The sequence below is a fragment of the Podarcis muralis genome, chromosome Z (assembly GCF_964188315.1).
Source record: "Podarcis muralis chromosome Z, rPodMur119.hap1.1, whole genome shotgun sequence".
Classification (NCBI taxonomy): Eukaryota; Metazoa; Chordata; class Lepidosauria; order Squamata; family Lacertidae; genus Podarcis; species Podarcis muralis.
Genome location: NC_135673.1, coordinates 15,774,183 through 15,798,839, shown reverse-complemented (window position 1 = coordinate 15,798,839; position 24,657 = coordinate 15,774,183). Strand labels below are relative to the sequence as shown.

General features: G+C 46.3%; 1 protein-coding gene across 3 annotated transcripts; it reads left to right on the top strand.

The window, feature by feature from the left end:
• Positions 1 to 12,907: 12,907 nt before the first annotated feature.
• Positions 12,908 to 22,956, top strand: EXOSC2 (exosome component 2). Of its 3 annotated transcripts, none has more exons than XM_077922126.1 (9): positions 12,908 to 13,233; positions 14,443 to 14,544; positions 15,758 to 15,803; positions 16,513 to 16,602; positions 17,274 to 17,339; positions 17,581 to 17,649; positions 19,873 to 20,049; positions 21,402 to 21,530; positions 22,384 to 22,956. In XM_077922126.1, the coding sequence occupies exons 1-9, from the start codon at positions 12,923 to 12,925 to the stop codon at positions 22,462 to 22,464; spliced, it is 1,071 nt and encodes a 356-aa protein (XP_077778252.1). In that variant the 5' UTR covers positions 12,908 to 12,922; the 3' UTR covers positions 22,465 to 22,956. The 3 variants fall into 3 exon arrangements, with proteins under 3 accessions (XP_077778252.1, XP_028571216.2, XP_077778253.1); XM_028715383.2 differs by having other exon boundaries at positions 12,980 to 13,186; positions 22,384 to 22,954; XM_077922127.1 differs by having other exon boundaries at positions 12,980 to 13,186; positions 22,381 to 22,953.
• Positions 22,957 to 24,657: the final 1,701 nt, after the last annotated feature.

Genomic DNA, 24,657 nt, shown 5'->3' with positions numbered 1-24,657 from the left:
CTTGACAGACTCATCTTTGGGAAGGAGCGAGGAATCTGCTCTGCTGAGGTCTTCCAAAATTTGGCAGTTGTGGTCCCAGCCAGTGTCAACAGATACAAAATCAGTTCCTTGTTATATACAAATTCAAAAGAGCCAGACAAGGGGAAGGGTGAACTGTTGGCCCAGTTATCAAAAAGATCTCAGAAAATACTTTGGTCCAGGACCCTTTGTTTGGTGCCGTCCTGCCAGATATGCCTGTGCGTCTCAGGAACCTGGCACGGTGGGGAGGCACCCCTATGTGTACAAAATAAATTCATTGTGATGTCAAATAGCAACCATGTGCCATTTGCAGGAAGAGGTCCCTGGTTTGAGCCGAAAGAGATGAGCTTTCTCCCATCTTATTCATGTATCTGAACTTGCCTGGGAAGTCTCTTGTCACCATAGGCATAGCCAGAGGGGCAGGGAGGGGAAGCTGACCCCCATCAATAAAAACCAATAAAAATACATAGCAAACTGAGGTCCTGCCCCCAAAATGAAAGGCCCCCCCTAACAAAAATCCTGGCTATGCCCATGGTTGTCATTCTTTTTGGCTGGACTTAACTTGGCAAGATCTCCCTCTCCCCTGTCTCAAGGTCTTTGATGATGATGATGATAATATTATTATTATTAATACCCCGCCCTCCCCAGCCAAGGCCAGGCTCAGAGCCTTGATGAGGACTCCGTCTGGGTGGAAGGGAAAGGGAAAGAAGAGAATGGCCACTTAAGGGATGGGAAACCCCTGGAGGTGCCACACCCCACCCTCCCAAGCCCAAACTGCCCCTATTCTGTTGGCTACCAAAAGATGCTTCTTTCAAGCCTGATTTTGGTGGGGGTGAGAGGTGAACCTGTGGGTGCCAGAGGCTGTCTCTCTGGCCCCCAAGGTCCCCTTGGGGGGCATGTTGGCATGTCCTATCCAAGGACTGCCCCCCACTGGCTCCCAGAGCTCGGCTTTAAATGCCAAAGATGGTGGAGGCTGAGGTACCCTTCCCAAGTTCGCCCGGCCACATGAAGATCATCTTCCCAAGGGGCTCCACCGTGAACCTCCTCAAAGAGTGGAGCTCCAACGGTCGGCCCTGGGCTGGCAACTCTACAGGTGAAACAAAGGGGGAAATGTCAGAAATAAAGTAAAATACAAACTAACCACCTCTGCCTTCCTCCAAGTCTCCTCGAAGCAGAGGTCAGTCTCCTCCAGACTCCATTATCGTCAGAGTCTTACAGACCTCGCAATCGTCTTCCTCTCAGCAACAGAACAATTGCTCACCTGAAGGCTTAAAGAATGGATGGTTTTTTAAAATGTTTAAAATGCAAATATATTAGACATCAAAGTCTGGGACAATAGGTTCGGCTGGCACAGTTATCTGGGATATAATAAAGTTAAAATTCAAGGACGATTCCTCAATCACATAAGAAGGAAATCTCTATTTACTGTATGGGAAAGAAATAAAAAATTACTGGAACACAAAACCCCTTGGTGGTTGTCACCGGTAGAGGCAACAGCAGTGAAAAAGAAAAACATGGCTATCAATTGGCTAACATACAAGGAAATATTAGAAGAAAACAACCAATTTAAAATTAAAAAATACGAAGAACTAAAGCAGGCATGTGTGAACTGACTACAATATTACCAGGTAAACAAAAATTTTAAATCAGACAAAAAAATTAATGGATTTGACACAAAGATATTGGATAATAATAATAATAATAATAATAACAATAAAATTCTCGGTTTAAAAACCGGGCTCAGGGTGGCTAACAGGAAATATAAAACATTGATTAAAATATGACTTTAAAACAGCATAAAACAGCATAGAATACAACATAAAATGCAGCATCAATGTCAATAAAATTCTAAAATTCAGGGGTCATTTTTTTGGGGGGGGGGCCCAGTCAATAGACATCCAATGATCACCAGAGTTAACTGGCCAAGCTGGTCCTACTAGGGCCAGCAAGGAGACCAGGGAATAATTTAAATGTGTGGTCCCAGAAAGGGTTTCTTCATAGAAGGGGAAAGGGAAAAGGGAATAGAGGATCAGGCTAATTCAAATTGAAGGCCAGGCGGAATAGCTCTGTCTTTCAGGCCCTGCGGAAGGAAATCAAGTCCTGCAGGGCCCTAGTCTCGTGGGACAGAGCATTCCACCAGGCTGGAGCCGTCACTGAAAAGGGTGAAAAGAACTATTATTAAATAATAAAAATATATTATCAAAAACATACAGCTTATTAGTGGATTGAAACTGTTGGATAGTGGAAAAGATGGACGAAGGACACAGCTCTGTTGGATTCACAGGAGCGACAGTTTTCAATCCTTCTGGTGGCCCTGAGTGAGAACTGCAACTAATCTTAATACATAACACCCCTCCCCACCTAGATGAGGTGTTAGGCTCCCCCAATCCTTAATTGTTACAACCATATACGCTAGCCACGGATTTGATTAGAATTACAGGTACTTCATACTGCGTAATCTTTCAGGTAGGCTGCACGTATATGAGTCCGGGTAGAACACCGAGGTATCACTGGAGGGGCAGCCAAGCTGCTAGGGCCCAATGGCACGCTCCCCCCCGGGGACGCAGGTGTATGGCTCGGTTCGGAGGCTTCTATGTCGGCTTCTGTGGTGGAGGCTTTGGACTGCGGTAAGGTTTCTGGTACAGATGGGCTGTATGCTGGAGTTTCCTCCCCAGCCTCTCTTGTTTGAACTTCAGCAGTACTGCCCGGGCTGCCGGAGGCACTGTCCCCCCACCCCAATCCCCAGCCCGGGGGTGCAGTTGGTCAATGTTCCGGCTCCATATCCATCCACAGTCCAAAGCCACCTGATATGACTTTGGCCCTGTAACCCCAACCACCACAACCGGCACCCAGAGAACCTCCCCCGCATAGTTCCGGGCAAATACCTTCTCTTCCGGAATGAAGGCACGTGGCGTGCTAGCACAGCCTGGGGAATCTGTCACTGCGAAATCTGGGTGCAGTCAGTCGAGAGGAGATCGCAGGTGGCTGCCCATCAAAAGTTCAGCTGGGCTCCGGCCTGTTGTTGTGCACGGTATGATGTGTTGTACAAACATGTACTAGGCTACCCGTTCATGCCAGTCCCCCTGTGCCATACGTGCCAATGCTTCTTTAGCCGAGTGAACAATTCTCTCTGCCTGACCGTTGCTGGCTGGATGAAATGGGGCTGTCAGAGCGTGGCAGATGCCCCGGCCAAGGAGGTAGTGCTCAAATGTGCCTGACGTGAATTGGGTTCCATTATCCGATACGAGAACGTCTGGCAACCCATGTGTGGCAAAAAGCCTATGCAGCACTCGGATAGCAGCTTCTGAGGTGGTGGAGGACATTAAAACCACCTCCAACCATTTAGAATATGCATACACTACCACCATAAAAGTGTGCCCGTGGAAAGGCCCCACTAAATCGATATGCACCCTTGACCATGGTGCCTTGGGGGTCTCTCATGAGTTCCCACGATGCACAGGTGGATCAGGTCTTGACTCCTAGCATGCCTGGCATGATTCGACCCAGGATATGATGACTTTGCCCATGCCCAGCCACCAAACAAAACTGTGTGCCAATGCCTTCATGCGCACAATTCCTGGGTGCCCAACATGGAGTGCATGAAGGACTCGCTGACGAAGCTTGGTTGGAATGATGACCCAGTCTCCTCATAGGAGACACCCCCGGTGAGCAGAGAGCTTGTGCTGCCGTTGAGTGAAATGCTGGAACTCTGGATCAGTTGGCCTTTTTGGTCACCCCTCCACACCCAGTTGAGAACGCGGCTGATGGTGCGATCCTTGGAAGAATGGCGAGCGACGTCAGCTGCTGACAGAGGAAATGCAGGCAGCTCCTCAATCAGGAGTACTGCTGATGAATGTGCCAGATCTTCAACCAGCGTCGGCAAAGGCCAGCCGCTAAGTGCATCGATGTGCCCTGACAACTTGCCTGGTCGGTATAGGAGCCGATAGTTATAAGCCGCAAGGAAAAGAGTCCAGTGTAGCATTTGTGGCAATAAAATCGGGGGGGGGGGGTGTTGGGCGGTCACCAGCCAGGATACCCAGAAGAGGTTTGTGGTCTGTGATGAGGTTGAAAGCTCTGCCATAGAGGTATTCGTTAAAACGCTTAACTCCTGCCACAGCGCCAGCACCTCCTTGTCAAGCTGACTATAGTTCCTTTCTGCTGACGACAAGGTTCTCAAAAAGTATGCGATGGGAGCCTCTCTGCCATCAGGGAAAACATGGCCGAGAATGGCCCCGACACCGAAAGGTGAAGCGTTGCAGACTAGGACGAGGGGACGCTCCTCGTTGTACTGGGCGAGGACAGAGTCTGACATTAATAGTGTCTTTACAGCCGCAAAGGTGGCAACTTCCCGGAGGCCCCATGACCACGATGCCTTTTTGGCCAGCAGTCGATGGAGGGGCTCAGCAATGGTTGCTTTGTGTGGCAGGAACATGTTATAGAAGCTCAATAGACCTAAAAAGGCCTGCAAGTCCTTCTTGTTTTGTTGTTTGGAAGCCTGTTGTATAGCTTTGATCTTTGCTTCCGTGGGGTGAATGCCGGAGCTGTCAACCAGGTATCCCAGGAACTTGACTTGTGGTACAGCGATCTGGGATTTCCCTCTTTTTACTTTGAGACCTGCTTCTTGGAACCTGGTCAGGACATCCCGCAGCCGATCAAAAAGCTGTTGTGTTGTTCCCACTGAGACGAGCACGTCATCAAAGTAAGGTACGACGCCAGGCAGACCCTGTAGGAGCCACTCCATTAAGCTCTGGAAAATTCCCAGTGCCACACTGACTCCAAACTGCAGCCAACATCGGAAGGCCCCACGGTGCATGGCGATTGTCTGTGCCTCAGCAGTGGCATCATTTACCAGCAGCTGCTGGTATGCCTGAGAGCAAGGTTGAATTTTGCAAAAACCTTGCCCTCTCCCAGTGAGTGTAGTAAGTGTTGGACGACAGGGTGGGGGTACTCATGCTGTTGGAGTGCCTTGTTTATCGTGCACTTATAGTCAGCTCAGATGCGCACTGACCCATCACGCTTGATGGGCGTCACAATGGGAGTCTCCCACTTAGCTTTGTCTATGGGTTCCAGGACCCCCTGTGTGATCAGCTTGTCTAGTTGTTCATCCACCTTAGGGTTGAGCGCAAATGGTACGCATCAAGGCTTGACTCTGATGGGTGTGATTAGCAGATCGAGGTTAAAGGATATGGGCGACCCCACATACTGTCCCAAGGTTCCATCAAACACTTCTGAAAACTCTGTGACGATGGTGTCTATTTCTGACTGTGAAACACTGTGGATGCCTTTAACTTCCAACCCCAGGGATGTAAACCAGTCCAGTCCCAGCAGGCTGGGACAATTTCCATCGACCACGACTAACTTCAGTGGTCCCAAAAAGTCCTTGGAGGTCACTTTGAACTTGCCCACACCTACAACCGGAATGTTATTTCCCTGATAATCCCTCAAATGCAGGTAGGTGGAGTCCAGTTGTTTCTTAGATAATTTGGGAATCAACCTTTTGATGGTACTCTAAGAGACGTTGGACATGGCAGAGCCCGTGTCGACTTCCATGGTTTTCCCTCAATAGTCAATCTGCTGGCATAGACGAGCAACAAACCTTCGCAATATGACCCTTACATGAACAATGCCGACAGATGGCGTCCTTGAAACTGCATTTGGACCGAGGATGATTGCCACTGCAACCCGCACAGTCTGACTGGTCCATCGTTCACCGTTTGACCTTTCCGCGTTCCTGCTTGATGCGGCAAACATCATCCTCTTCGTCTGAGCAGCCCTCGGATTCATTGATCTCTCCACGGTGGACTGAGGTTGGCTTCTTTGAAATTGTTGGGCTGTTGGCCTTGTGGATCTCCGCTGTTGATTGTTTCGCTGCCTCTGCAGCTTGAGCTTCCTTGATGGCCTGTTTGAGAGTGAGATTGGACTTGGCGAGGAAACGGCGCTGTAGTTTCTCATCCCTCACACTGCACACGATTCAATCCAGCAGGGCATCGCTCAAGTCCTGCAATTCACAGTGGTATGCAGCCTTCCTGAGGGCCAATAAGAATTTGTTGTCTCCCCCTCAGTTTGGATTCCATGATGGAATGTGGGAAGGGCAGCAATTCTGGACACCTTGGGTGCGTAGTGTCCCTTGAGTTTCTCAGTCAGTGTGTCCCAGCAGTTCAGCTCTGGCTGCATCTTGTTTCATCCTATCCCATCCTTGTCGCCAGTGTTGAATAGTGGAAAAGATGGACGAAGGACACAGCTCTGTTGGATTCACAGCTCTTTATTACAGCAGTTAGAACTGCTGCTGGAATCACTGACTGCAGCCTAGCTGGTTGCTTTATATAATACTAAGTAACTTGTAACAGTAACAACTCACAACTAGATAACCAATCAGGAACGATAGTTTTCAATCCTTCATTTACATACTGGTGGCCCTGAGTGAGAACTGCAACTAATCTTTTTTTTTTTTTTTTTTGGTAATATTTTTTATTAGTTTTCATCAAGAAAAATACATATCGCACCACATTACAACTTTAACAAATTTTCTCATTTTTGGACTTCCTTCAGCCTCTCTGACAATCATCCGAATTAGACTTTTTAATTACACATTTCCTAAATTTTCTATTGCCTTTTAACATACCCTTCCACACCTGTTTTTCTTTCTTACAATATTTCTTAGGTTTTTACAGAGCTTCTTTAAATGCCACTAACGTTATTTCATTATCACTTATACATTCCCAATACTCCACTAGCTTTCCCCAGTCCTCGATGAACTTTTGATCTCGTAGATATCTGATCTTCCCTGTCAGTTTATCAAGTTCTGCATAGTCCATCAGCTTCATTCTCCACTCCTCCAATGTTGGTACTTGTTCCTGTTTCCATTTCTGGGCCAGTAATATTCTTGCCGCTGTTACTGCATATTGGAAAAGTTTACAATCCTTTCTATTTATTTCATTTCCTATAATTCCTAGAAGAAAGGCCTCTGGTTTATTAACAAATGTATATTTCAACATTTTTTTCAATTTATTATATATCAATTCCCAGAAGCTCTTCACTTTCTTACATTCCCACCACATATGGTAAAAAGTGCCATCCTTTTCTTTACATTTCCAACATTTCTTGCATGTTTTATACATTTTTGCAAGTTTTACCGGTGTAATATACCATCTGTAAATCATTTTCATAACATTTTCCTTTAACGCAGTACATGCGGTAAATTTAATATTTTCATTCCATAGTTTAATCCAATCTTTAAATTGTATATTATATCCAAAATCTCTGGCCCATTGTATCATAACAGATTTAACTTCTTCATCTTTTGTATGCCATTCCAGCAATATCTTATACATTTTAGATAGAATTTTATATTCATTAATTATTATTTCTATTTGAAATTTTGAATCTTTCTCTATATATCCATATTCCTTAAGATCCTTTTTAAACATTTCATTTATTTGAAAATAATGCAACCAATCATATACATACTCTTATACTTCTTCATAGGGTTTCATTTTCAATTCCCCCCCCCCCTTCCTTAACAATCAGATTTCCATATGTAATCCAATTCCTTCTCATATTGATTTTTTTAACACTCATAACCTCTAATGGAGATAACCAGTGCAGAGTTTTTGGTTCAAGTAGGCTTTTATACCTATCCCATATTTCTACTGTATTAAGAACTGCAACTAATCTTAATGCATAACTGAAACCTTCAGGACGAGGAGGTGAAGGAAGTGATGGTGAAGTGGGCACACGATTTTGGCTATCCAGTTGAGATGGAAAAATGGGGGAAATTATGGAAAAAAGACTTGAAATTCACAGCGTGCTATCTGATTAAAAAAAAAAAAACTTTATGAAAATGATTTACAGGTGGTACCTGACCCCATCCAAAATAGCAAAAATAAAGAAAAATAACAGCAATATGTGTTGGAGATGTAAACAAAATGAAGGAACCTTATTTCACATGTGGTGGACATGTCCCCAAATCAAAAAAAATTGGGACATAATCTATGAGGAGCTAAAAAGAATGCTAAAACACACTTTTTTAAAGAAACCAGAAGCTTTCCTATTAGGCATTCTAACGATAATCATCCCAAATGAAAATAAAAGAGTGTTTCTTTATGTGACAACAGCAGCTAGGATGCTAATAGCAAAATACTGGAAAAGTGAGTTAATACCAACAAAAGACGAGTGGCAATTAAAGTTGTGCGAGTACCTCAAACTAGCCAAAATGACAGAACTAGTAAGAGATCACTCAGTCGACAAGGTAAAAAAGGAATGGGATTGCTTCAAAAACTACCTGACAAAATATCGTTTCAAAAACAATACTTGGTTGTGCTTAGATTAATCTCACAGATATAATGGAAAAAACTGGTTTTAATAAATGAATACAGAATATTTGTCACTTAAGTAGTGAAGCTGCAAAGAAATAGAGGGAAGTCAACTAATATAGCAGGGATTAAAATTAGTTTTCTGGAACAGAAAGCAAATGACTAGAAAGAAAGAAGGATAACAAATGTATTTGTTTCTGAGAAACTGGCGTATAGAATAGTTAAATTACTGTTTGTATCCTTTGAACAATTTGTGTACTTGATTAATTTTTTTCTGTTTTTTATTCTCCCCCCCTTTTTTGTATTTTTTCTTCTTGAATATCTGGATGTAATGTTTAATCCATGCTTTCTCTGTAATTTTTAAAAATGCAATAAAGATTTTTTTTTAAAGAACATTTGCTCACCTGGCCCCCCATACTCGCCTGTTTCCACCCCTGGCCACTCACAAGGATCTTTCTTGGAGACCATGGGGTGGACCTTGTTCCTCTTGCAGCAGCTCTCGCAGCCTATTGAAGCTAGGAGAGAATGGGGAGAAGTTGAGAAACTGGAGCCCTGGGTTCAAGACACCCCTCCACCACCAGGTTCACAGGGTGACCTTGGACCAGCCCCTCCCTCTGCCCAGCCCACCTCAGGGAAGTCTGGATGAGGCAAAGGAGCGCCACAGCAATGGACCTGGTCATTGCCTTGGGGCCAGGGCTTCAAACTCACTGCCAACTCTTTCACCCCTGCTCCTCACTGCCAACTGCTGATCAGTTGCAGTTGGTGCCTTTGAAACCAGCAATGAGTGATGTCACATAGGCTGGGCTGGGTGACTCATGGTTGCCTTGACAACAGCCTCTCCACTAAAGCTGGACCACTCTGGCTCCTCCTTCAGAATGGGGAAGCAAGACCCTCCAAGTGCCCCTGTTTTCCAGGGACAGTCCTGGATTTTCAGAAGCCATCCTGGTTTCTGATTTGATCCCACAATGTCCTGTTTGTGCTTAGTTAGGACATCCCTATTTTCAGCGGGGAAATGTTGGAGGGTATGCAAGAGGCATAGGAGGCAGATTGTCTGGATGATAATCACCTCAGAAGAAAATGAGACTGGGGCTGAGGTTGGGAGATGGGACAACTGGTGCCGCCTCTGCCATCCTATTCATGCCCACTACCAACTGTTTTAACTTCTCCCAAATTTTGTGTGTGAGTCTGCAGCCCTCAAACTCCCTACTTCCTGGGGGACCCAACTAGGCTCCCGCCTAGTGTGGTGTTATAAAACAACAACACCCTGCTCCTTTCCCCTTATGTGGTATCCAAGAGCCCATATAGAGTCCTTAAGTGGGTTCCCTATCTGTAGGAGAAAATAACAGAGGCCAACTAGAGAATATTGAGAAGCAAAGCAGCTAGTAAGCATGTTCTTTATTAAACTGTTGCAACAGGGTCCCCACTCACCACATGCAGGAGGGAGAAGGAACCCTGAACAATGGTGCGCAAGCCCTTATAAAGACTTTTGAAATTGCCCACCCTGTAGCTCAAGACTACCCCCAAAAACATCATACATACATCACAGAAGGAGGCGGTCTACAGCAGAAATCCTGTATGCCAGGATACCTGACAATGGTCACTGATTACTTTACCTGGGAAGCCCAGCCATTCTTTTGTGATGGTAAATACTTTAATTCCTGAATCCAGGTCACAGGCTCACTCTATTCATACACAAATGTGCCCTTAAGACAGGTAAGCAAAAGACAATGAAGAGGCTTTCCCATTTCCTCCCTCCTTGCAGAGGTCAGTTCTGGAGAGTCAAAATGGTTTGGGAGAGTCAAAATGACTTCAGGATTGCTTTCCTGTACTATTTCAGACTAGTGGCTTATATACCAAGGAATTCTTATAACAGCGGTAAAGTGATTTTTTTTTTAAGGGGGGCACACGGGATGCAGGTGGTGCTGTGGTCTAAACCACTGAGCCTTGGGCTTGCCAATCAAAAAGTCAGTGGTTCGAATCCCTATGACGGGGTGAGCTCCCATTGCTTGGTCCCAGTTCCTGCCAACCTAACAGTTTGAAAGCATGCCAAAAAGTGCAAGTAGATTAATAGGTACTGCTCCAGCAGGAAGGTAAACAGCGTTTCCATGCACTGCTCTGGTTTCGCCAGAAGTGGCTTAGTCATACTGGCCACATGACCTGGAAAAACTCTCTGCGGAGCAGAGAAACGCGCACTCCCTCGGCCAGTAAAGTGAAATGAGTGCTGCAACCCCAGAGTCGTTCACGACTGGACTTAACTGGCAGGGGTCCCTTTACCTTTACAAATACAGCTCCTTGTGAAGGGCACAAGGGACCCTAGGTATGCCTTTGCTCACAGAACTGGCACTAACTCCAAGGGGCCCTGGGTGCCTGGGAACCCACAAAAAATTGGGGGGGGGGGGAGGCTTGGGACTGGCATCCTAGGTCTCACAGGGCCTCTGACACCACTTTGGTTCCTTGAGAGGAACAGGAAGTGACATTGGAGGCCCCATTGGTCCTAGGATGCCACTTTCAAGGCCCTGCAAGGCCTCTGATGGGACCTCCAGTTTCTCATGAGGTCTCGGAGTTCCTGTCTGAGATGTTGTAAACAAAAATTGCCCTTTTCCCTTATGGGGTAATCCAAGAGCCCATATAGAGTCCTTACATAGGTTCCCTATTGGTAGGAGAAAATAACAGAGGCCAACCAGAGAATATTGAGAAGCAAAGCAGCTAGTAAGCTTGATCTTTATTGATCTGTTGCAACAGGGTGCTCCCCTCTCACACAGGAGAGAAGGGACCCAGAAAAATGCTGTGCAAGGCCTTATACTTTTGAAATTGCCACCCTGTAGCTCAAGCCCACCCCCAGAAACATCATACTTACATCACAGAAGGGGTGTAACCTAAGACCACCCCTCAGATACATCACACCTACATCACAAAAAGGTGGTCTAAAACAGAACATTTGAATGTTGTTTTTCTCTTGTCGTTGTTTATCTCCTGTCTGGCAGGTTACTTGATTGGATTTCCTGGGGAGCCTGGCCAGTCTTTTGTAGTGATAAATACTTAGTTCCTGGGCCAGGTCACAGGCTCACACCCTATTCAAACACAGACATACCCTTAAGACAGGATTTGTGAAGGAAAAGACAATGGGGAGGCTTTTCCAGTTTGACCTTGCAGAGAAAACATTTGCTCAGTTTAGGAATCAAAATGGTTCCAGGTTGGCCTTCCTGTGCTGATCTATGTATATGTTTGGTTGGTACACTTATGAACATTACCATATATCTAAGACCATAAAATTGCTGTCACAGAGACCTTGCAGGGCCTTAGAATTATTGGAGCCTTGAAAGCGGTGTTCTAGGCCTCACACTCCTCCACTTCCGGGAGGGTGACATAATGTGATGTTATGATGTCACAGCACACGTGATGTCATGATGTCATGATATGGCCTCGCTAGGCACCCATATCTGGGGTCCAAGTCAGAGCCCCTGGCTCACAGTGGCCACTCAGATGCCCATTATGATAAAACCCAGAAGCAGCACCTGAGCACAATATAATCATCATCATCATAATGGCATCCCACTTTCACCAAGAAGCTCAAAGTGGCACACGTGGTTCTCCTCTTCCCTACAGTAATACCCTGGGTTAAAGTAGCTTCGGGATGAATATTTTTGGGTTATATTTGAATATTTGAGCGTGTTATTTCCGGGTTTCGCCGCTTGCTCATGTGCAGACGCTCAAAATGATGTCACGCGCATGCACAGAAGCGGTGAAATGAGACCTGCGCACACGCAGTCGCATCTTACGCTTACTTCAGGATGCGAATGGGGCTCTGGAACGGATCCCGTTTGTATCCAGAGGTACCACTGTATTTTATCCTCACAACAATCCTCTGAAGTAGGTTAGGAGGAGAGACAGCAATATTTGCATGTGATATTTAGGGGCTGTTGCTTTTTAAAGATAACACACGTGGACAGAAGAGGGCGCCAGAGAAGCATATTTCAAAGGCACAAAAAACCTGCTCGGGCCCTTTTCCTCTCGTATGACTAAACGTGAAAGCGCTTTCGCCCGATGTCGCCAGAATCCATCATGGGTGCTCCGCCACGCTTCTCGGGGCAACCCTCGCTTTGAATGCCGCTACCGCCAAAGGGGGCACAGTCTCCTGGTCCATGAAAGTAGATGAGACTTCCGGATCCCAAACCTAGCATACAAATACAGTACTGTATTTTAACTGTTTTTCAAATCTGTTTTCTGTATATTGCTAATTTTAAACTTCTCTACACTCAAAGAAGACCCACTGAAATCAATGAACCTCAGCTAGCTATGCCTATTCACTTCAACGGGACTTAGCTGAATATAAGTCCATGATGGCGGAATGGACCTAAGTTTGGTCCATTTGAACGCATTACCCCCGTGGACATATTCAGAGCAAAACCTGGTTGGATACATACAACCCATTCACACGTGTGTACAGCAGCGGGGGAACTGGTCAAACATGGGATTAAATGTCCAGTTACGTACTGTAAATTCAAATGGGGGGGGGGGAGAGAGATGTTGTCGAATGACTACCGGAAGTGATCGATGTTGACTCGCCAACCTCCACCCCTCTTCCTTCACGCATGTCGCTCCCGCTCCACGTGAGCGTGCCAGGAGTTAAAACGGCGGAATCGGAGGCAGCGTTTCAGGAAATCGCGCGACCGCGTGCCAGCAGTCAAGATGGCGGAAGCTGCAGCAGTAGCACCGGCCCCGGCGACATCCGTGGAAGTGCGGCTCCCGGTTCCCCGCCCTCGCCTGGCTCAGAGCTTCTCCCGCGAGGCGGGCGAGCGGGACAAGGACCTGGTGGCCCCGGGGGACACCATCACCACCGACCCAGGATACATGAGGTGAAGGGAAGGCGGGCAGGCAGGCTCCTTCTCATGGAAGCACCCACGTGGGTAGCTGGTTTCTCCGTAAAATACCTGCCGTGTTTGTGCGCGTGTTATGGGGCAAGCGAGGGGGACACAGCTATCGCGCTCCTGCCACCAGCCCCATTCCTGGGACTTAATCGGCGCCCCTGAACCTGAGCAGCCAAGAGTACCCCTGAGTATGTGCAGAATGATGCTCCCAGAGCAAGGGGCGGCATTGCATCTTGCTGGCTTCGGTGCTGCTTGGATATTAAACCACGTGCTCTCAGAGGCACTGTTGGTTTACAGATTAGTTGGTTGCAAGTCACTTAGGGCTGCCCTGGGCTGGATAAAAGTGGCTAGCAGGTTTAGTAAATAATAATAATACTAACAGTAAAATAATAGGGGAGAAGAGCTTGGTGGCGGTGATGGAGCAATCACTTTTATTTATTTATTTTATTGCACATGATATGTACCCTGCTTGACTGTGGAAAAAGAAGCCTCAAGGCAATCTACAAAAGATAAACCAGGAAATCAGGATCATTGCTGATATACTCCTCCTCCATTAATTTTGTCTGAACCCCCTTTTTAAAGTCATTGAAGCCAGCGGGGCCTCAGCTTGTGACATTGAATTCCAGACATCAGTTACATGTGTGAAAAAAGTGTATCTCTATGAGAATCACAGGAAACTACCCTAAGCCTAGCCAGAGCAATGATCCATCTCATTCAATATCATCTACACCGACTACAGGGTTTCAGGCAGGGGGTCTCTTCTCAGTCCTACCTGGAGATGCCATCAGAGATTGAACTTGGGACCTTCTGCATGCAAAGCATGTTCTCTACTCACTAAGCTGCAGCAATTCCCCAGAATCTAGTTCAGTTCATTGGATGACCCTAGATTCTAGAATTCTGAGAGGTGAAGGGGGTGGTGGCAGCAGCAGCTGCAGGGGGACTACCAGCTTCCTTCACACCATATGCTATTCTATAACTGTCTTCAGATACTTGCCTGGTAGTTGCCATAGGTGAGACAACCTTGTGGACAGATGAGTGAGCAGGCCAGGGCAGGGCAGGAGAGAGAACCCTTCATTCCTCTATTTCTCTAAACTAGAAAGCCTAATTTTTTTAGTTGCATTCTATATATTGAAGCAGAGTAAGGACAGTATAATGCACAGTTGAGCAATTATCATATTCTGATGTTTTTAAAATAATCTACAGAGTTGTGTGCCAGACCATTTATTTTTCCTATTCTCTGGTAGAGGCCATGGGACATACCTGGGAGGCGAGAAGCTCATTGCCTCTGTGGCTGGTGTTGTGGACAGGGTGAACAAGCTGATCTGTGTGAAAGCTTTGAAAACAAGGTAAGAGACTCCAGAAGAATAGCTGTCATACACCTCATTTGCACCATGCATTTAAAGCAGTATTGCACCCCTTTAAACAGTCATAGCTTCCCCCAAAGAGTCCTGGGAACTGCAGTTTGTTCAGGGTGCCGAGAATTGTTAGGGGACCCCTCTCTTCCCTTCAGGGAGCTGCGATTCCTAGAGTGGTTTAACACTGAGAATTGTAGCTTGTATGTCACCCTTCATCTGTAGCCCTCAGGACAGTTCACAACATAATAATACAAGATGAAGAAAACTTGTTTGCTAGTTTGTCTGTCACACAGATGACACAGTGAATAGTTGGCTCTTTTGGATGCCCTCCTTGCCAGAAGAATATGAAGTTCTTCTCTCGGAGGCAGCCATTCAAAGTGAGCCTGGTTTCCTGTAGAGTGGCAACGTGAGCGTCAAGTGTTTTCAGCTCACAGTCAGTGATGGCCATCTTCTGTGAGTCATTGACCTGCAGCAGGTCGGTGGACAAGACAGGGCACATGATCCTGGTGTTTTGGCTTGCTAGGCACAAGTGGAGATTTAGGATCAGAGTTTTCCTTTCCTAGATAGGCTACCTTCCCAAGTAGATGAGCCCCATCTGCCCCTCACATCCCTCTACATTATGTGCAGAAACTTCCTTCTTGACTGTTGGACCCACAATTGGTCTACTCAATCCGCTGGAGCCTATCTTCACATGCAGGGGTCAGTCTCTAATTCACCAAGGGTTTGAAATTCATCGGCTACCCTCTCCTGGTTTAGCTAGCCAGTTGAAGCTGCTCCTGGTGTGTGGCCGCTGTCTCATGCTGACAGCTTCTTGAGCCGCAGATGAGAGCTGAGGTCAGGGTGGCGAACTACCCGGAAGGAGCAAGAACAAAAACACATGCAATGTGGGTGCAACATTACATTTTGTGATGTTGATGTGGGCTTGCTTACGCAGCCACTGGTGACCCTTTTAAAAAACAATACACATTTACGCTCCAGTGAATATTTGATTTCAGATGCTTTCCTTGATTCTAAAAATGATATCATTTGCTTCCCCAACTTGCACCATCAGTCCTGACTGGTCTTGCTGCCTTTAGGTGGACTGTTGAGAATAACGGTTGGGGGCAGAGGAAGTGTGCAGGTTCCCTAGCCTTTCAGTCAAGAGAATTCAGGTTACCAAAGAACCATCTTTTTGAGAGTTGCCTTTGTTTTATTTTCCTTGCAGATACAATGGCGAAGTTGGTGATATTGTGGTTGGACGAATCACAGAGGTACTGAGGATATCACTTTTTTTTTTTTAAGCTGAAGGTGGAGAACCTGCACCTCTCTGGAGGTTGGTGGACTTCAGCTCTGGTCCGTTGGCATGCTGGCTGCAGGGACTGGTGGAAGCTGGAGTCCAACAGCATCTTAGGGGCAGACCACACAGCATCCTTACCCCAGATTTGAAATATACACAACATACCAACTTTTGTATTTTGAAAGTATTTAATGAGAGAGAACATGTCGAGAGGAAAATGCTCAAATGCTCATCAAGGTGGTTTATGGTTTGTCATGGGGAATCTGAGGTGGCCCTCTAGGTCTCTCTGTCAGGCCCTCGGGGCTCTCACCAGGCTGCACACTCTACCAAGTCTTCCTCAAGTGCTCTTGCCTAGCTGGATCATGTCCTTGAGTTGTGGCTACATCTCTCCCTTTGTTGGACAGAGAAAGCGTTCTGTGTGGGCTTTTGCCTCTGGCCCCACCCTCCACTGGCTTGCGGCCCCCAAGAATCTCTCCCTGAGATAGCGCGGCCCTTGAGGTGAAAAAGGTGCCCCTCCTCTGTAATAACATAACATGGTAATAACATACCGGCACACAATCAAGGCACTCTTGGTTCTTGGGTCAGTAGATAGGGCCTGGCTAATCTTCCTCTTGCCATGCTCCATTGAAGAGAAATCTCTTGACTTTAACAAGTACTTAAGAAAATGTTTTTTTCCTTTTTAGGTTCAGCAGAAACGGTGGAAAGTCGAGACCAATTCCAGGCTGGATTCTGTCTTGCTTCTTTCATCCATGAATCTTCCAGGAGGGGAGCTGGTGAGTGCCCTCCCAAAGCTGCATTAGCTAGGAAGCCTTGGGTGTTTTATCTAAAGACACCCTAGCAGGCTTATTGGGCCCTCACATAGGCAAGGGCTCCATTTCCAACTCCTGAGCACACAGAGAATAATACTCCTAGTAATGGTTAGTGTGTATGTTGTGATTTTGCTGCCTGTTTGATATCAGGCATATGCTCAGAGGCACTCTTACTGCATTTAGGGGAAATGACTTTTGGCTCAGTGGTAAAGCACATGCTTTTCAAGTAGAAGGTTCCCAGGTGGCATCTCCACACAGAGATATTCCCTGTGTGAAACCCTGGAGAGCCACTGCCAGTCAGTGTCTGACTTTGGTATAAGGCAGCTTCCTATATCCGTATTTAAATCAGAATCATGAGGACTGGAATTTTTACTGGTACGAGAAATGGTCATAGCTCAGTGGTAGAGCGCCTGCTTTGCATGCCAAAGATCCCAGGTTCAATCCCCACATAAGGATGGGAGAGATCCCCCCTGCCTCAAACCCCTGGAGTCACTGCCAGTCAGTGTAGGCAGTACTGAGAGAGATGGACCTCGTGTCTGACTCAGTATTAAGTTCAACTGACTTAAGACCTATTTAAATGAATGGCAGCCTTCTAATTTTGCTTCCTTTAATGGGTGCGCCTGCATGTTTTTCAGAGGCGGAGATCAGCAGAGGATGAACTGGCAATGCGAGATTACCTGCAGGAAGGGGACCTTATCAGTGTATCCATACTCTAGTACTTGGCCAGGGGGAAGCCAAGGGCAGTGAAAAATCTGATAATCGCCCTCTGTTGCCTCTGGACCATTGACCGTACTGGCTGCGGTTGATGGGAGTTGGGGAAATCCAACACTATCTGCCATAGGTTCTCTTTCCCTAAGCGAAGAAGAGGCATTCCCTACTCCCTACTCCCCATCAGCAAATGCCTGTACAAAATTGGCTGGTTTCCTTAAGCGATCCTGACAGGCAGAAGTCCAAGCGGTGTTCTCTGATGGGGCTGTATCGCTGCACACACGGAGTCTGAAATACGGAAAGGTGGGTCAGCTTTACTTGCTTGCTGCTCTCTGTGTGGTGAAGTCATTCTGCCTGTCGTGTGCCACAGAAAAATCTGGGCATGTCCCGGAACATGTGCCAGGCTTTAAAAGAGGATTAAACAAAGCTATGGTGGAGAGGACTTATCAAAGGCTGCTAGCCATGATGCTCTGCCTCCACAGTCAGGCGCAATAATTCTTCTGAGTGCCAGTTGCTGGAAACCACAGGAGAGGAGCGTTGCTTTTGTGCTCGAATCCTGCTTGCAGGTTTCCTTCCCACCAGCATCTGGTTGGCCACTGTGAGAAGATGATGCTGGACTAAATGGGCCATTGGCCAGATCTAACAGGCTCTTCTTATGCTCTTACATTCTTAGAAGGCTCAGCTGGGCTGCAGAGATACCGTACTGGCAAATGCATTGTATATGGCACCTGAAATCAGTGGGGTCCTTCGTTCAATGCTTGCTCTTGGGATCAGATGATTGCTCCATTGGCTTTTGCTCCTAGGACAGGGCATGTCCTTGCCAGGTGCTTTTAATTCCCTGCAGAAGGCAGCCTGAGGAGATGAAGAGATCAAGTTCCCCAATTAGAATATTGTGAGAATCTACTCCCCAGTTTTTGGGCTCTGAACTTTGATCTTCCTGGGGCTGTGATTCTGAGACCATAAAGCCCTCCTACCTTTTTTTTTTTTTGGAAATTGCAACACCTGCTCAGCGTAAGTGATTATTACATTTACAGGAAAACTTTCTCTTTTTTCTTTCTTTCTGAGTCCTGGGGCTCAGATTTAGGGCTTTATGAGGTTGGGAATTTCTTACAGTCTTTGCTTTCCCCATCTTGGGATAAAAGCGAAGGGAGGGTCCCTGCCAGGGAGTAGGTTGCAATTGAGGATTATCCTGCCCACCCACCCACTTTGGGGGGATTAGCATTTACTTAAAAGATGAAAGGAAAAGTGTGATTATGGAATAAAGGGTGAAAGGACAGCAAACTGGATTAAAAAATGTAGTGAGGAATAACTGCTAAAATGGGCTCAATTGATTAAGCCTTTGCTATTACTCTAGGGATGGATTTTTAAATCTTTTTGGTAGCCCCATGATCAAGGTATGTTTAGCTTTCTCAGTAAGCAATATAGGGTCCTGTACCTACATATCACCTGCATTCTCTGCTTCTATTAACAGAGTTCTTTCTCTGTTAGGCTCTGTTCCAGAGCTTGTGCTCACATTAATTGCTTCCTGGGAACTTAAATAATTAGTTGGTATTCCAATAGTACTTTGAAAGCTATCCATGTTCTCTGTAATCCTTAACAACCACTCTGTAAGGTATTTCCTTATACATTTCCTTCCTTCCTTAACAAACTTTAGTGAAAATTTTAAAAACAATTACCAAAGAAATTACCGCAGTGCTTTAGATTGTATATTCTGTGGATGTGAGCTGAATCTGTAATATAAAAGATTTTCCAGGTTTGTTTTGATGCCATTTGGATGACTGCATTCAAGACTTAATGTCTGTACATGTATATCCCACCTTTTTTCCCAAGGAGCTCAAAGTGGCACACATGATTCTCTCCCTCCTCATTTAATTCGCATGGCCCTGTGAGGTAGGTTATAGGCTGAGAGGGGAAGACTGGCCCAAGGTCACCCAAAGAGCTTCATGGCCCAGTGGGAATTTAAACCCTGGTTTCTCCCAGGCCCTAGTCCTCATTTAATTCTCACAACAACCCTGTGAGGTAGGTAAAGGTGAGAAACAGTGATTGGGCCCAAGAATATAAGATGACCCTGCCGGATCAGACCAGTGGCCCATGTAGTCCAGCATCTTGTTCGTAACACCCTCTCCTCCTGCGGCTTCCAGTAACTGGTTACTATCTCTGGCCGTGCAGGTGGAGCATAGCCATTGTGGCTAGTAGCGATTGATAGCCCTCTCCTCCATGAATCTGTCCAATCCTTTTCAAAGCCATCCATGTTGGTGGCCATCACTGACTCCCATGGGAGGGAGTTCCATATTTAACCTATGCGCTGGGTGAAGAAGGACTTCCTTTTATCTGTCCTGAATCAAGGTGAGCCAGGGAGCTTCATGTGGCCTCCAAGGTCCTAGTGTGACATGCTAACCACTACAACACACTTTGCCCTCTTCCAGCACATTGGAGCTTTCCTTCAGCATCCTTGGTGCATTAACCACCACCTTCCCATCCTGACTGCTCTATGCTGACTTCAGGTCTGCATCTTTGTCTCTCCAGCTTGGCCAAGGTGTGCTCGTCCAGGTGTCCCCTTCCCTTGTGAAGCGGCAGAAGACCCATTTCCATGACTTGACTTGTGGGGCTTCTGTTATCCTTGGCAACAATGGCTTCATCTGGATCTACCCAACACCCAAACAGAAGAATGAGGAGGCTGGGGGATTCATCACCAACCTGGAGGTGAGCCAACAGACCTTGGGAACGCAGCAGAGAAAAGCCCTTGGCTGGAGTTGAATGAATAAGCTATTTACTAGGTGTTTGCAACTGGTAGCCTGCAGCCAAGTCTTGGCATTCTCCTCTTCCCCTTGATCCACCCCTCAAGGTAAGGGATGAGCAGTGGTGCTGGACGGGTTATGAGGTTCAGCCTCCTACCTAGTAAAGAACATGAGAAGAGCCTGCTGGGTCAAGCCAATCGCTCATCTAGTCCAGCATCCTGTTCTCACGGTGATTGAGCAGATGCCTGTGGGAAGCTTGGAAGCAGGTCCCGAGTGCTATAGCACTCTCCCTTCCTGTGGTCTCCAGTAAGTGGTATTCAGAAGCATTGCTGCCTCCAACTGTGGGGGAAGAGCATAGCTTGTAGCCATTGTGGCTAATACCCATTGATAGCCTTCTCCATTAATTTGTCTTATCTTCTTTTAAAACCATTCAAGTTGGTGGCCATCACCACCTCCTGTGGGAACGGGTTTGACAGTTTAACTATGCACTGAGTGAAGAAGAACTTTCTTTTATCTGTCCTGAATCTTCCAACATTTACCTTCATCCACAATATATCCACAATTTCGTCTTCTGGTGTCTTATAGACTGCTGTTGTACCTGAACTGACAGTTCACCAGAACTAATGTTCATCACTTGAGGCTGTCTTTTGCTTTCTCTCCTGTTCACGTTAGGTCTAAAGTCCTTCACAACACACTTGTATGGTCATCAGGTATCCCTAAACCATAGTTTGTTACACCACAGGTTAGCATAGTGGTTCTCCAACTTTTTCAGACCCCTGCCACCTTGATTCTATAAACGCCCCCCCCCCCCCGCCTACTACCCTGTGAAAAGCATTATTCAGAATAGTGGTTTGCATGACCGACTAAAGAAGATATTAACAAAGTTCAAAACAGTAACAGTTAATTGCACATTTATTCAAAATCTAATTAAAACCATTTAATTTAATTAATTCAACAAAATTGGTGAATATGATTCAGTGACACCAGATTTTCAAAGTCTGATAGATCTGTACGCCTTCAGTACCTCCCCTGCCTTTTAGTTCCTGTTCCTTCCCAGCCCAGGTAATTCCACTGCCCACTTCTGGATTGACTGACTTAGTGTTATGTGTGACCTCTGACCGGCACCTTAACTATGGCTTGTTATTGCCAGCAAACCACAGTCTGCAACCATTCTTTGGGTTGCAAACCCTGGGTTTGTTTTAACTGCGGCTTGGTGTTGTGTGTGAGAACTTGGGGTTCTTCCTTCACCACTCTCCATTGTTGCTCCTGAGACAATGGCCGCTGACTTCATGTGGGCTCCTTACTTCCCCCTTTTAGCCAGTGCCCTTGTCTGACCGTGAAGTGATTTCCCGACTCCGGAACTGCGTTGTGGCTCTGGCAGAGCAGAAACAGATGCTCTATGACACCAGCATCCTCTACTGCTACGAGGCCTCCCTTTCTCATGAGGTGATGTATCCAATTGCTGCTCTTTGTTCTGGGCTGTGGAAGGGTGGCAGGGGTGGTGGCAGGCTGGCTTGGCTATGCATCCACACGTGTGCACACTTCCACAGGCCATAATGTTTTCCTGTAATGAAATGGGGTGTCCATTTCTCCCCACCAATGAGTTGGCCCCTTGTATATCTATAGGACACTACTTCCTCTTCAGTTATTAATGCAAGCCATAAAGGTGTGACTTCCAAAACTCATGCAGTCTCTCTTCCCCACCCCCCTTTCTTACACAATCTTAGTGTGAGTATAATGTGAGAATGGGGTGTGGCTCTCAGTATCTGGAAGGGATCCTGCACTACTGAATTTGCCGTTAACACAGCTGTTCATGAATGATGACAGTCTGAAGACAAACACAATCTCTTTAACAACGGATGTGAGAATATTTTTTGCCAGTGATGTGAGCCCAGCTTCTACTGAGCAGTTTGCAGATGTACACCAGTAAGCCATCAGACGGGCTATTCGCTTTTGTGAAGATTTTGATTGAAGCACATGTTGTCTTGTCCATTTATCCTTTTCCTTGAAAGTTCTAGTGGTGAGAAATATCCCCAAACCTACAAGTACTTTTAAAACAATTGCAAAGCTGCTGGGGGGGGGGGGGGAGGGAGAGAGAGAGAGAGAGAGTTGGAGACATTACAGATCAGTGCTGTACATTACAGATCAGCCAGCTTCTTCCTGCTCAAACAAAAGCATTCTAAAAAGCTGTAGGGCGGGTTTAGATTGACTACAAATTGTTCCTGAACCGGCTGTGCTGTGTGTTGTGATCTTCTTTGCATGCTAATTCAACTTTTATTTTATTTTAAAAAAACAGCAGATCAAGGACCTTCTCAAGCCAGAGGTGATGGAGAAGATTGTGCTGGAGACACGTCAGAGACTGCTGGAACTGGAGGGGTGATTGGAGAGGGAAAGTGGTGAGGCAGTGATGGTCCTTTCTTTTCAGGGATCTAGCCTCCCCGATGTGTTCCCCCCCCCCCCAGTGTGAGATTCCATTACAAATTCCATACCAAATAGAAAAAGAGGGACTGTGGAAACGATGAGAACCTTTGCTTAAGAATCTTGGTATCATTTGTTATCCTGTGGCCCTCCCAATGAGGCTGGACTACAGTTCACACTACCACCCCCAGCCACTAGCTGTACTGCCTGCAGGGGCTGAAAAGTTGGGCTCCAGCAGGATAGGAGTCCAACAGTTTCTCAATGGCTACTGCTTCCTCAGCCCCTGACCTAGCCGAAATGCAGCATCACATTCCTCTACATGTAGCCAGCATCGTAAAAAGCATCTGTAATACTGTGGATGCTTCAAGCTATGTGTGTGTGTGCGGGGTGAGGTGGGGGGAATTCTTTATTTTTACTGGAGATATTTCAATAAACTTTAGTTGTTTAAAAAAATGAGTGCATATGTGTTTGAGAGAGTCTTCACATGGAAGGTACTTCTTTAAGCAGTGCAGAGTTAAACTATGGAACTTGCTCGCATAGGAGACAGAGATGGCCACCAACTTGGATGACTTTGAAAGAGAATTGAACAAATTAATGGAGAATGAGGCTACAGTGGTGCCTCGCAAGACGAAAAGAATCCGTTCCTCGAGTCTCTTCGTCTTGCGGTTTTTTCGTCTTGCGAAGCAAGCCCATTAGCGGATTAGCGCGCTTAGCGGGCTTAGCGGATCAGCTGATAAGCGGCTTAGCGGATCAGCTGTTTAGCGGCTTAGCGGCTTGGGAAAAAGGGGGGGGAGGGGAAAAGGGGGGGAGGGAAAAACCCCTGCAGGAACTCGCAAGACATTTTCGTCTTGCGAAGCAAGCCCATAGGAAATTCGTTTTGTGAAGCACCTCCAAAACGGAAAACCCTTTCATCTAGCAGGTTTTCCGTCTTGCGAGGCATTCATCTTGCGGGGCACCACTGTACTGATGTGTCTGGCCAAACAAACCATAGTTAAGGATGGGTGCCAGGTTCACCCATAATGCCAAGCCACTATTAAAGCAAGGTAAGGTTTGTAAGTGGGTGGCGCTGTGGGTTAAACCACAGAGCCTAGCACTTGCTGATCAGAAGGTCGGCAGTTTGAATCCCCGCGACGGGGTGAGCTCCCGTTGCTCGGTCCCTGCTCCTGCCAACCTAGCAGTTCAAAAGCACGTCAAAGTGCAAGTAGATAAATAGGTACCGCTCCGGCGGGAAGGTTAACGGCGTTTCCGTGCGCTGCTCTGGTTCGCCAGAAGCGGCTTAGTCATGCTGGCCACATGACCCGGAAGCTGCACGCCGGCTCCCTCGGCCAGTAGAGCAAGATGAGCGCAGCAACCCCAGAGTCGGTCACAACTGGACCTGATGGTCAGGGGTCCCTTTACCTTTACCTAAGGTTTGTGAGCCAGCAACAAATTGTGGTTTGTTGACAGTAAGCAAACCATAGTTTAGGTAGGATGCAGGTATCAAACTAACCATGGTTTAATAAACCATTAAAAAATAATTCTATACCACCCTTCATCTGAGGATCACCAGGTGCTTTACAATATAAAAAGACAAAAATGCATAGCATAGTAACAAACAAAACAATTACTCCCCAAACTCCTAGTGTTACCTGCTGACTCGTTTTTATATGCCACACAACAACAAAGCATTCTAAGGGAGCTTACAAGAACATTAAAAAATAATACAAGACTAAACATTAATCCTACTCAAGAGGAGATCCATTTAAATGAATAGGCATGTCTAACTGAAGCCCATTCATTTCAATAGGTCTACACTGAGTATAACTTCAATACAACCTAACATAACCAATACATTTACTTTTAAAATATGAATTTATTTAATTATTGCATTTATATCCCACCTTCTCCAAGGAGCTCAAGGCAATGTGCATAGTCCCCCCCCCCATTTTATCCTCACAACAGCCCTGTGAGGTAGGGTAGGCTGAGAGTATGTGACTGGCTTACGGTCCCCCAGTGGGTTTCATGGTTGAGGGAATTTGAACCCTGGCCTTCCAGGTCCTAATCTGACACTAACAAGTGAGCCTTTCTGGAGAGAGCATTCCACAGTCAGAGGGTCATTCTGGAAAAGGCCCTTTCTCCAGCAATGATCCATTTTACCTTGTTTGACAAGGGCACC